Source organism: Zootoca vivipara, chromosome 1, assembly GCF_965207765.1.
Source record: "Zootoca vivipara chromosome 1, rZooViv2.hap1.1, whole genome shotgun sequence".
Classification (NCBI taxonomy): Eukaryota; Metazoa; Chordata; class Lepidosauria; order Squamata; family Lacertidae; genus Zootoca; species Zootoca vivipara.
This window is the reverse complement of record NC_142582.1, coordinates 20,426,863-20,440,195: the sequence shown is the minus strand read 5'-3', so window position 1 is coordinate 20,440,195 and position 13,333 is coordinate 20,426,863. Positions and strand designations below refer to the sequence as shown.

The following is a 13,333-nucleotide window of genomic DNA, read 5'->3' as shown; positions in this document are numbered from 1 at the left end:
GGCGGGGAGCGAGTCGTAATAACCTGCTCTATTCAAGGTGTCCATTCACCGTCCAAGTGCCCAGGGGCATAACACACACAGCGTAGTTTTCAGAGCCCTCTTTAGAAATCCACATTGGCTTCATCACCTTAGGAAACTATTTCACAGAGTAGATAGGGATGGTGATGAGGAGGAGCGGGCGTGGGGGGCGGCGGCTGGAGGGAGGGAGAGATTGGGGTTGAAGTTGGGGAGGGGGTTTGCAGACCTTGTCGGATATTCGCGGTAAGTTGAACCAACATCACAGCAAATTTGGCTCCAGGATCTCTATAGGGTTATAATAACCCGCGAACAAAACGAATTGGAGGGGGGGTTCATGTTAATAGCAGGGGTGGGGCTTGTTCCCCATTGCTCCTCAAAATAATTATTATAGTTTCATAATGAAGGAAGATGTGTGGGCTTGCCTTGCTTTGCTATTTCTGTAAAATCCACTGACGATAGAGGGTGGCTGTAACTCTGTCCTAGTTACCCTTGCATTGTATAGAATAATCTCGTTCTTTTCACCCCCTTTTGTTGTTGTAGGGGGACAAACAAATTCGGTAAAGTTGGGTTTGGTCTACGATGAAGGTTGAAGATAATCCTTATCTTCATTGCCTAATAGAGAGCTCCTGGTGTTGGGGAAGCATCTGTTCTCTGTCCTGCTCTAGCCTAACTCTCCCTTGTATTTATGTCTGTGTAGAAACCTCCTTCAGATACAGCCATCTCGCAAGTTTGTCACACAAATAATGTCCGAAGCAAGTCAGATTATTGCGCAGCGTTGTTGTTGTTACTATTATGATGATTATTATTATTATTACTATTACAGCTCTTTTGTCTGGTGTCTCTAAAAGTAACTTGGAGCTATAAAAGAGCCCAACCTAATCTAGAATCTCCTAAGATTTCATTACCATCCAAAGCATGGGGAACCTGACAGTAATGTATTACCTTACAATACGCACCATAAGTGTGTGGTAGCATTTATCTAAATTACTCTGCTTTATCCTGACTTTGCAAACCAGTCTTTTTTTAAACACAAACACACACACACACACACACACGGGGTGGGGGTGGGTGGGTGGTGGAAGAGGAGATAAATTGTAGTCCTGTTATCAAAGCTCAGGCATAAACTCATACTCGAGAATCTGCTGTCACTTAAAACCTGCGGGCGCAGGATCCAGCCGCGTTTTTTGCATTTATGGAGTCTGACTACATGCATGCTTACAGGGGAGTAAGCTCCTGAACGTGAGACATAATTCCAGGTAAATCCCAGGTACTCAGGATTGCATCCCATTGCCTCCGATGGTTCCAATGGGAACGAAGCATATGAGCTGAATTGGGAGCGCTCTACTCTTTCCTGTCAGATGTCTCTTAGCCTAGCTGTAAAACAGGTCGGCGTCGGAAATAAAAGCTGGTTCCAAAAATAATTTAACCTGAGAAACACATACTAACAAAATCAAGCAGATATAAAAGGAATAAGGATGCTGAAGAAGAAGCGGGAGAAGCAACTTCTAAATATATTCGGGGGTGGGGTGGGGGGTGGGGAGATCGCACCTTCCAGAAGGGCCACCTATAAATTATGCGGCTAAAACAAACAAGCAGGCAACAACCCTACGAAATTAAGGCTGAAAACGCTGCAAGCCAAGTGTGAAGCTCACCGAGAGGGCGGGAGGTGAGGGGGACTCCCAGTTTGGCCGAGATGCGCCTCGGTAAAGGATCTAAGGCTTTTTCAGTCCAAGCATATGTTCATAGAGCAATAAAATGGAAAGATTTACAGTCCTTGCTAGGCCTCCTCCTTTCTCTTTCTCCCCCTTCCACGTCGTACCACCCCTCCATCACACACACACAAACGCAGGCGATCAGCATCGCACCCTTCCAGGAATTACTTACGATGATTTATAACAATAAACCCGGCAATTGTCAAACTGATGAAATATACGGGGCGATACGCAGGAATCAGCGTTATCATTAAAGGGCCTTTTCCGTTTAGGTTCGGAGTTTCTTTGCCTCTTTCCCTCTCTGTCTGTGTCTCTTGTTCTGTCTCTTGTGTAGTATGAGATTCTTTCTGGGACAAACCAGAAAGATATATATAAACTTTGCTCGTGTGTGTGTGTGTGCGTGCGCGCGCGCGCCTGGACGAATTCGGAAAGAGCAAATCTGATTCTTAAGTCACTATCCCAAACCAAAAGCATTTGTCATATTTGAATAATTGAATTAATGTGTTATTGTTTGAATGTATAATTAATAACGCAGGAAACTCTGTCTTTGTCCTGACACACAGCGGAAGTAATAAAAAATCTGAATTATTATTATTATTATTATTATTATTATTATTATTATTATACAAGCTCTCCAAGTAACGCGTAAGAAAGACCACACCGCTTGCCAGAAACAAAACAAAGCCTTTCCAAACAGCCAAAGGCTTAGGAAGATAGCTCTTGGCTTTGTGATATACACACCCATATATGTATGTGTGCCTATGTATTTGCGTGTACTGTATAGTTCTATCTATGTGTACCGTACACATACAAATGCATAGACAGGCACACTCACTGCAGTTCAAAATTCCCATTTGCTAAAGCGAGTCTTTCCCCCGCCACCCAAAACAAAACAAAATCCAGACTGTCTGGGTGTCTTCTACAAAATACTCAATGCCGACTCCAGTGGGACTGTCCCCACCTTCAGGTATCCCACCCCCCCAATGGTTCCAGAACGCCATCCCTCCCCACAAATATATTGCCAAACAGAACATCTGAAATCACCCACGTCTTTGTGTGACGGCACCATAGTATATAGCCTAGCTGGGTCGGGAGGGTGGCGGCGGTGGAGTGCCCTTAGAATTCATTATCTCTTGGTTAAAGTCTGCCTTGGGTAAAATTTCAACTCCGTTTTATAGCCTTCTATTATGACGCAAAGAAGAAAAAAATTTACGACCCTCGCTTGAAAAGAAGATCAGGGCCTTTTCTCACCATTCAAGAATGGGGCAGCAGATGCCCTGACAGCTATCATTGTTCCCAGTAAGATATAAACAACCAGTAAATCTTCACCCATTTCCCCACACAAGCAGCTTTTGGCCAGACCTCTCTCTCTCTCTCTCTCTCTCTCTCTCTCTCTCTCTCTCTCTCTCTCTCTCTCTCTCTCTCTCTCTCCTGTGCTGTGGGACACAGAAAGATCCGTTCCTTATTCAGTACCAGAATATCTCATAATAAAGGGTAAACATTGGGGTGTCTTCCCCCCCCCCAGTTTTCCTAGTACAGCTTCTGACTAGGGCAGAGTTGCAAATCAGGAGGAGAAGGGCCCCTATTTGTCAAACATTTGACAGCTAAGTTCATTAAGGATTTCGAAATATAAAAGGAAAGAAAGAAAATGTGTACCTACCAAGCTCCGCTTTCTTTCTTTCTTTCTTTTATTATTGGTAATTTCCCCCCCTTCGGCTGTAGCCAAAGAGCTAGGTGTGCATAGAAAGAGCCTGCGCCCCTTTGTATATTATATTCTTGGGATCTCTTCAGTTTTCAAGTCTGATAGAGTCCTTTGCTTGGCAGATTAATGACGACTCCGTGTTTCTTAAGGGACGCGCTGAATTAATTATTTCGCCCATCACGTGGTCAGGACTTGGAGAAAAATCTATTCTTATCATCTTCCTTGCACTTTGAGAGGCTGTCTGCTGTGACTCTTCCCTAGCAAAAGATGATTTGGGTCTACATGGTTAGATTTAACCCTCTCCTCCTCCTCCTCCACTACCACCATCTTCCTGACATACACACGCACGAAAGAAAATATAAGAAATCCGGGGGCGGGGGGAGCTTTGGCAAACATGGCCGATGGAAGCTACTTGAGGCGCTCCATTGAGAAGTCCCTGTTTACTATACTGTAGAGAGGATTTGGTTCTGGATCCTGCCTTCCCCCCCGCCCCCAGCCCAGCCCCGCTTCCGCACCATAAGGACTAGCGACGAGGCAATATACAAACTGGAATTGATGGCAACCGGAGGAGTATAAGGCAGCTGAGAAGCCTTCAGCGTAAATTTGTGTCCTGAATCTTACCACTCGTGGCTGTGGCGGTGCACTGACAAACAAACACACAACAATCCCTCATCAGTCTCTCCTGTCTAAAGGGGGGAAAAATCATACTTCGCTCCAATACATGGATGGGGGTTCCTTGTTTTTATTCTTCCAGGCTGGGTGATGTGGTTTTGAATTCCAGCTTTGGCTGCTCTTCCAAGAGAAAACAAGCCAACATGTGTAAAAGGGAGGAGAAGGCGGAGGAGCGGGGGGGGGGGAACAAATCAAAATATATTTGATAAAAATAGCGCCATCGACCTCCTAGACAGATAAATGCTTTATTGCTGTCAGGGGTGTTTATGTCGGAAGAAAGGAGGAGCCTTTCATGACAGAAGTCTACAGTAACTTTTTGAATGCTCAGGTCGTCTACAGATTGATTCCTAAGGAATATAAGATAATAGGTTCATAGGAACAAAAGGGGGGATGTTTCTATCTGGCAGAGTCTGGACTTCAAGTTTGGATGGTTATTCCTCCACAGAATGATTCTGATTAATATACAGCAGGCTTTCCCAAACTTGGGTCTCCAGCTGTTTTGGACTACAATTCCCATCATCCCTGACCACTGGTCCTACTAGCTAGGGATGATGTAGTCCAAAAGCAGCTGGAGACCCATGTTTGGGAAACCCTGCTATATAGTAATACCACCTATCACACAGAAACAAGTACGGTGGGTCCAATTGACCTTACCTTCTACAGTATCAGGTTAACACAGCAACAATAATGTAGGATAAGGCTATCAGGGGCTACTAATCAAGATGGCTATGTGCTATGTACTGTACTATCATTGGTGTCAGAGCAGGTATGCCTCTGAATACTACCGGTAGTTGCTGGGAAACTCAAGTGGGGAGAATGCTGATGCTACTAGGTCCTATCAGTGGGCTTCCCATAAGCCTCTGGTTGGTCACTGTGAGAACAGGATGCTGGACTAGGTAGGGCTTTGGTCTGAGCAGCTGTTCTTGTGCTCTTAAGTACAACAGAAGGTAATTGATATCAATGTGTTGAAGGTCTTCATTTTTGATTGTGACTCCTGTGTTGCCAGCACATTATTAAGCCACATTAATTCTTGAACTACCCCATTCATCACCTGAGTGAGTGAGACTAGGGCCCCATTAAAACCATTAAAGCCAAGTTCTGCCATACTTTTCAGTGACATGTAGGTTACATCTCAGTTTTGTGGATTCTTGTCTAAAACTGCAGTCCTAAAAAAAAACACCCTGGAGAATAAATTCCACTTATTAGTTAATTTTGCTGGAATTCTAATATCCAAATTCTGTGTGTGTTTACTCTCAAGCAAGTGAGTTCAGTGGTGTTCAGTTAAACATACCTCCCAAGTAAGCAGGCATTGGATTCTCAGCTGGAAAAAACACCTATTAAAATCCATTACTTATAACACATACACTACCCAGTTACCTGGGAGAAATTACAAATGAACCCAGTGGAACTTACCACTAAAAAGACATGTATAGGATTGCATTTATGGGAAGCAATTCACCTGAGAGCAGGGAAGGCAACCTTTTTAGGTCTGAGGGAGTGTGTGTGTTTGCATCTTTTGCCAATCAAATATAAGATGTGGTGTGTAGAGCAATGTACCATAGTATTCAAATCTTGTATCAGCCATGAGCTCACCAGGAGGCCGTAGGGATGCTGTCACCTTTCATCCTCAGGCTCCCATCTGTGACATGGGATAATGATATTAGCCTACCCTTGCAGGCTACTTGTGTTCCTTACAGTGTATCAATACCGAGAATATAGCCACCCACCCACCCACTATACTCAGAAGTAGAGTAAGTGGGTATGGGTTTTCAAACTGAGTCTTGATGCCCTAAGAATTGACAAAAAGGGTTTAGCAGTAATTGGCACTCTAACCTTCAACCCACTGGACCAGATCCAAAGAGCTTAATGAATCTCACCTAGGTGCTTTGTTGAGCTGGAGGGAAATTGCTGTTTTTAAGTTGGGAGAGTTTGCATACAAACACACACAAAATGCTTTCAAAATTCCTATCAGCTTGTTATGAGATTGGAGGAGGGCCTGCTGTCTGAGAAAGGCCACCCAAGCTGCATTTGCACTTAAGGAATTAATTACAAGTTTTTTGGGATCAGGGAGAAAACATGGAAGTAAGTCCCACTGAAATAAGTAGGATACTGTCAAATATATCTGATAATATTAAAGGCTTAGCAAAAGAGAGTGAAAGGAAGCAAAGTCACAGCCTATTTTAACAGGCTGTCACCTATTATATATTTTTATTTTCCCCCTTCCTTTCTCCTATTTTTGTAAACCATCCTGGGAGTCTTGCTGAAAGGCGGGATAGAAATATTTTAAAAAAATACATTTAAATGTAAATGGTGGTTGCCACAGCTTTTGAAACACCTGGCCCCCTTCCCTATCCACAATGAATCAGCCATAATCTCCATTGAAAACAGTGAGGTTTCATTCCAAATCTGATGTGTCCCTAAATAAAATTATTTGGAAGCAACTGCAGCTGGGATTAGTGAAATTTACTTCTGAGTCAATATGCTTGGGCTAAACTATAAAAGGTCCTATGCAAACTTACTTGAAAGTAAGCCTGTGGACCCCAATGGGTTTAATATAAACATCATTGGATTTCCAATGTAAGGCAGCAAGCCTTTGCACCCTTACTTGGAAATAAGCCCTATTGAAATCAGCGATACCTACATCTCAATACAGAATAGGTTAAGATAGGTTCTTCCTGCATACTTCATTAGTTACTGTTTGTGGAGTTCTACTATGAGATGGCAAACATGTCAAGGGAGCATATTAGAAGATATCACGCCTGCTCTTGGGTCGTTATCGATTCAAAGCTTTTTTGATCGAGGTACAATAGAATACCAGTACTTATTTCCATGTGTGCGTGTCAAACATGTATGCTTAGAAAGGACTTAGACGGAAAACAATATGTATAAATAGTTCTTTAATCAGAGGCAGCAAAAAAAACATTGGCAAAGTCTAGAAAACATCTCAGGGTCACAACTGTCGTAGAGACAGCACAGTTTAATCACAGAGGTCATGGTAATAATATACAACTTTGTGTCTCTAATGGGAAAAGAAAAGATTCCCCTACAATCTTCAGTGTGGTAGCAGGACGATCTCTGCATAGTTAAAAACAAGTACCATTATTATAATTACTTTCATCAACAACTCCACTCACCCCCAGAAAAGTGAGAATAGTTTGTAGGAAATGAATGGGATGGTGAGGTTGTGTGCGTAGTTTTCTTTTAAAATCATTTTTGGCCAAATGTTTACATCAAGCAGAAACCCTTTGATGCTCTCCCACTTCCATCATTCTTTTTCAAGAGTGCACCAACATCACTGCGACCAAGATTTAAGACTTCAAGAAGAAGAAGAAAGAGCTCAAAGGGGATTTTTTTTCCCTAACACAACTTTAAGAGTTTGACCCAAACATTTGTCCAGAGGACATTTACATTACAAAAGGACTTTGGCCGAGTTCTGCCCCCAACCCTTTCTTCTTCACACGTTCTTCAGTTCACGTCATTTGGGTTGGGGATGGATGAGCTACATTGTGAAGCCAAATTTGTCCTACTGACAGCCCCACTGGAAACTTGTTTACTCGGAAGCAAGTTCCACTGGGTTTAATAGGGATTGTTTCCTTGCAAGCAGTGGAGCATTGCTGCCTTGTCCCTTTTCCTAAACCAACCTTGAGCGGCAGCGTGACCATATTTGCCATAGATTGAGCCCCACTGAAACCAGTGGCACCTACTTCTGAGTAAATATACAAAGGATTCGCGAACGCAATCCCGAACACGTTTAAGGAAAAAGACCAGGCCAATAAAGTCGATGGACCAGAACTTCCCAGTGAAACGTGTTCAGGATGGAGAGACGCGTAGTAGACACACAAAGGAAATCCATTTTCTCCTTCACTCCCCTTTCCCAGAATATCCCCACCAACAACAACCTTACTTACTTTTCTAGGATATTACTCTGCGCGGTTACTAGAGAATACCCCACTGAACGCAGGACTTACTTCCGAATCAACGTGCCCTGGGATCAGACGTTTCCTAAGCCCAGCGAAGCTCAGGCGGGCTTGCCTTGGGCTCTAGACTGTAAGGAAGCTAGGGTTGTGGACTTCTCTTTCCCAAACAACACGCTTCCATGGGACAAAACGACTCAACACAGGCCATATGTAAACAATGGTTGGTTTCCCTGTTCTTAAATCAATCTAACCTAGAGCTTCTGTAGAGAGGAGGATTTCGAAAGGGACTCGATGAAATCTGAGCACAGTGAAAATCCAGGATTAAGGATGATGCTCCCCCCCTTTAAAAAATAAAAATGATTTTAGGGTTTAGATCTCCAAATTCGAGGCCAGGTCTTGACAACAAGCCCTGTTTTTCTCTTGGTACTTTTTTCGGTGCCAGCAGAAAAGGAAGGGGAACTCCAGGTCCAAGAGGTTAAGGGTTCAGAGGTCATTCCTCCCGGCTGAAATACGGCGAATCGAAGGGGGGGGGAAACGTGTCCTCTGGATGAACCTGTTTCTACAATTTAGCCCGAACTTCAGTAAAATATCTTTTCAGCCTCTCAACGTGAAGGCGTCAGAAAAGAAGAAGTCTCCACTATGTATGAACTGGGCGCTTTTTGTCATAGACAATGACGCGCGGTGAATGCAGGAATATCCATCTTTAATATCACGGACGGGCAGATATTCAAGGGGAGCCCCCGTAAGAGTCTGAGAAGTAGACTCAACTAAAAAGAGAGAGGAGAGAGAGAGAGAACAAAGAAGGGGCTCCAGGACCCAACACAAAAGAACACAACCTTCTAAGACCCCGATCCTAAATGCCCCAAAGTAAGCCCTACTGATCGTCTAAGGACTGTCTTCCAAATAGGCCTGCTTGCTTACTTTGGTGGAAAGAAAGCACAAAAGAAACTGCCAAACTGCGGTGACTTCCATGATCCACTACATTAAATATGTGCCCCTCGTCCTATTATTTAGACACATCCATCTCTCTTCTCCTCTCCCCTCCCATCTCTTTTTCTAATCAAGGAAAGCCTTCTGAACTGGGGCTACGCGATTATAAGGTGAATCCAATGTGGCTATTTGGCATGGAGAAAACAATACAGACCACGCTAAGATCCCATTCTAGAACACAGAAATGTCAGTTCTTAGAATTCAGAATTCTCTTGCAACACTCGGTACGCTGAGAGGGTTGGCGATCCTATGCACCCTTACCTGAGAGTCAGTCTTATTGAATTCTGCGGGGCAGGTCTAGGGTTGTGATAGAATTCCCGTTGAAATCAACATGCCTGGGCAATGGCTGCTCATTTAAGAGGGATGCGAGCTTAACAAACAAGCTCATCTACCTTTCTTCTTTTCCCAATTGTCCGAAACTTAGACTACTGATTGGGGGGGGGCGTGTTATATTTACTTCGTTCCTATCCAAAGTTGTAATTGGAAGGGACGGCGGTTTTAGCATCGTTTATGTAAGGTTTGCATTGGTTCAGATACTTTCAGCCAAATCTGGGTTGATCTACGCAATAGTATAAAAGGCATGGATGCATGCCGAAGTATGATATTAAAGCATATTCTTCCCTCAATAAGCCTACCCGCTTCCTCTGAAATTATATTAAAACAGATCCAATATTTCCCATTTGGGTGTGAGTAAAAAAGAAACACAAGCATTTCCATCCGAAACATGCAGTTCATTCCTGTGCTTTTGTTTTGTCTATTTTGCTTTGAAAAACCAACACGATGGTTTAATTCAAAACATTATAGTAATAGTAAGCACCATGCCACCTAGTTTCTTTGTTTTTCCCCCATATCACAAATCCCTTGGAATATTCACTTCATTTTCCCCCTTTTTGCTTTCCTTTTGTGTATAATTTGCCCTGTCCCTCCTCCCACACAACCCCCCTCCCTCCAACCCCGCCTTGGCTCAAAGTATAACGCGTGAACAAAAGGAAACGTTTTTAATCCATTTCATTTAAAAACGATAATAATGCTTTGCTCCTCGTCTCTAAAAGCTATAAAACATTTGCCTATATACAGAAGAATTTTTAAAAACAACAACAACGGGGCCAGGGAGTGGGGTGGGGGAGAGAAAGATCTCTATTTTTATGGGAGATAAAAAACACTGGATAACATTGAAAGGCAGGGAAAGTACAGGCTTGCGTTCTCTCTCTCTCTTTCTCTTTTTGGTTTGTCTCTCTAACTTTTACTTTTTCCTAAACAAGAAATAAATAAATACGCTAATACAGTACAAAAAATAACAATAAAATAACCCGTTTCACATCATATTTGTATTAAATATTTCTGAAAAGTTAGAAGAATGGAAACGCTTCCCCCTCCCCTTAAGAAACAAACAAACAAAAAATTAATGGTAACTCAGCGAAGATGAGCGGGGAGGAGGGGAAGAGTTCACAGGTTTTCAGAGGCTTCAGTTTAGGATTTACCCAAATGCACAACCCGGAATGGCATTGGGGGGTGGGAAGGAAGAAATAACGAAATTAAGAGAATCAATTCCACCACCACCCAAAAAAACCTCTCTCCTTGGAGATCCCAGACGAAATACGGTTCGTTTGTAATGGTGCAATAGCTGTGTGTCGGCAGAGGAGTTTTATTTTAAAAATATTTTTATCTATCTTTCTCTCTCTTTCTGTATATATATATATATATCTATTTATAATTATCACTTTCTCACCACCTGGATGCAGAGTTTGTTTGAGTGTGAATGGTTGTGCTGTTTTGCATTATTCCTGCGAAGTCCATAATATCGTTGGGTTTGTCTTCAGTACCTTAAAGCAGGATGAGGACAATTTTGGAGTTGTTGGCTGCTACTTGCAGGTTTCTGCTTAGCCGGCATGTGCGTTTGTTTGGGTGCTTGTTCGTATATTTGTTTGTTTGTTTGTGTATCCTGGACAGTTCAGTTCCGAATCAACCGGGTCTGAAACGGACCATCTTCCAAGTTCCCTACAAAGTTGTCAAGTCAGTCTGATGCTCCTTGGAGACAGTCTGTGAGTGTTGGCTGGGGGCCGAGGAAGCGCTAGAGGACCGGCCCTTGGTGTTGGGCAGTTTGTGGTCTTTTTTCCACTTCATCCTCCTGTTCTGGAACCAGATCTTGATCTGGCGTTCGGAGAGACACAACGTGTGGGCAATTTCGATCCGCCGGCGCCGAGTCAGGTACCGGTTGAAGTGGAATTCCTTCTCCAGTTCCAGGACTTGCTGCCTCGTGTAGGCTGTCCTGGAGCGCTTCGGTTCTCCTCCGGTGTAATTAGGATTCACTGAGCGGGGAGAGACAAATCACAGGCAGGACTTAACAACCAACCCTCCAAAACAACAACAACAGCAAACCCACAGCCTAATCTTGACTTTCTCATTAGGCGTTAAGGAAGAGAGAGAGAGAGGAGTCTCCGGTAACCATGTGGCCGTTATATACACCATTACATTTGCTAATAACAGATGGGCATGCTCTCTCTCTCTCTCTCACACACACACACACACACACACACTCCTCCTTCTCTCATAGAAACAGCGGACCTTTAAATATGTCTAGCATCTTTCTGAAATGGAATATTCTCATGCCCACAACCACATGACCAAGAGGCCTATTTCCTCCGCCATAAAAATTTATGGCGAGTGTAATTGGCTACCTCGATTTCAACCCGCGTCGCGAAGCCTGGAAAGGACTTTGGAGGGGTGGGGTGAGGTGGGGTAATGAATCAAGATGGGGGAGGCGGAGTGGGGTGGGGTGGGGTGGTGGGTAGCAGAAGGGGATGCTTACCTGAGTTAACGTGGACTTTCTTCATCCAAGGATAAACCACCGCTGGCTGCTTCATTGCTCCCGCTGCTGTTGGTGGCGATGACCCGTTGGGGCTTTTGAGGCTGGGCTGCTGGTTGCAGGTCCTCGTGGCGGGCATTGGAGGCGGGGGACAGTGCTCAGCCTGCCCGGGGAAGTGGCTCGCTGGGCCGGATTGCTCCTGCCCGTGACCCCGCGGCTGCACTGCCGAGCCCTGGGCATTGCTACAACCGTAGGGCTGCTCGCTGTAGTTTGACCGTGGATAGATTCCCTGGTGCTGGAAGTCAGAGCCTTGCGAGGCACCGTAATAGTCTGAGCTTTGCTCAGCAAGGTAGCTGTTCTGCAGATATTCCTCGCAAGGGGGGAATTTGGGGTCCACATACTTAGAGTTCACCATATACGAACTCATGGCCATTAATTTCGGAAGGTAGAAAATACTAATTTTTCTCGTGTTGTCTTTTTTTCTCCTTCCAGAGAGCCCTCCTACTTGCTGTCAACTGAATAAAGTTAGGCGCCCATGTGACCTTCTCAGCCAATCGGGAGGCAGAGAGGTTTATCACCGGATTTGTGTGTGCACCTCATAATTCCCACAAATTTCACTAAATAATATACGGGTAATCAAGTGGACCCACATGCTGTCTGATGATTCGCGTGGTTTCCCCCCCCCTCCCTCCAAAAGGAGATATGAATGCCATAAAACACGATTCATCAATAGATGGCCGTTTCCCTGACACCCACGCCCCAACCCCATCTGCCCTCTTCCCCCCCCTCCCCCAGGTAAATCAAAGCCTTTTGTCTCATCTGACTTTCTTAACCTTTGATGCCCTTTAGTTTACAATTTCGGGGATCATATGAAAACATTAGTTGGTTACATTTCAAGCAATCAAGAGCCAAAGAGTTAAATTTAGGCAAGGGGAGCGAAGGAAGCGCCGAAAACCAGGGAAAGGAAAGGAAAATCAGAAGAAGACATCAAAGAAGAGGGCAATATGATGTATAATGGATCCCCTCTGCCTTTGTTTGGCAGGGGTCAACCAAAAGTTACCAGCATCTAGCTGGACAGAACAAAATTAGGCAATAAGTAACTAGCTTCGAATTTACATTGCAAGTGTCGAAACAATCTGTTTTTTTGTAAACTCCATACAGATAACAAACTAGCCTGAGATCTCTAAAGTTCAACCTAAAAAAAGATTTTTTAAAAAATGGCTTTTTAAAAAATGGCTGCTTTTTTTAAAAAAAAAACTTTAATAAGATAATTCCAATATTCAAATTGTCCATAGCCTTTTTTCAGAGTACAAGAAAACGAGGCGACTGTTTCTATTGGCGTCCAACGTTAACATAAAAATCTGGAGAAAATTGGGGCATGGGAACGAACACAGAAATCGGTATTATCAAAGTTACTTTAGCCACCCTTTGTTATTATCTGCAAGCACATATTAACTGGCCAATTAGCATTTTCACAAATTCTTTGCAAACTAATTATGTTAATACGAACAGGATT

The 13,333-nt window shown here is 43.7% G+C and overlaps 2 protein-coding genes across 7 annotated transcripts in view; both read right to left on the bottom strand.

The window, feature by feature from the left end:
- Window positions 1-13,333, bottom strand: part of HOXD3 (homeobox D3) — a 50,534-nt gene that overhangs the window by 17,835 nt on the left and 19,366 nt on the right. The window contains exon 1 of one of the 6 annotated variants that reach the window (XM_088660312.1): window positions 11,821-11,958. The exons of the other annotated variants lie outside the window; for them this stretch is intronic. The gene's annotated coding sequence lies outside the window, so the exon portion shown is untranslated. Of the gene's footprint in view, window positions 1-11,820; window positions 11,959-13,333 lie in introns of those variants that run through there. 6 annotated transcript variants of the gene reach the window in all.
- Window positions 6,980-13,128, bottom strand: HOXD4 (homeobox D4). Its single transcript, XM_060280889.2, has 2 exons — window positions 11,821-13,128; window positions 6,980-11,320 (listed from the first exon to the last, which is right to left on the bottom strand). The coding sequence occupies exons 1-2, from the start codon at window positions 12,248-12,250 to the stop codon at window positions 11,010-11,012; spliced, it is 741 nt and encodes a 246-aa protein (XP_060136872.1). The 5' UTR covers window positions 12,251-13,128; the 3' UTR covers window positions 6,980-11,009.

Coding starts and splice junctions, on each gene's coding strand:
- HOXD4 (XM_060280889.2), bottom strand. CDS start 12,250: ATGGCCATGAGTTCGTATATGGTGAACTCTAAGTATGTGGACCCCAAA. Junction 11,321..11,820: donor GAAAGTCCACGTTAACTCAG/GTAAGCATCCCC, acceptor CTCCCCGCTCAG/TGAATCCTAATTACACCGGA.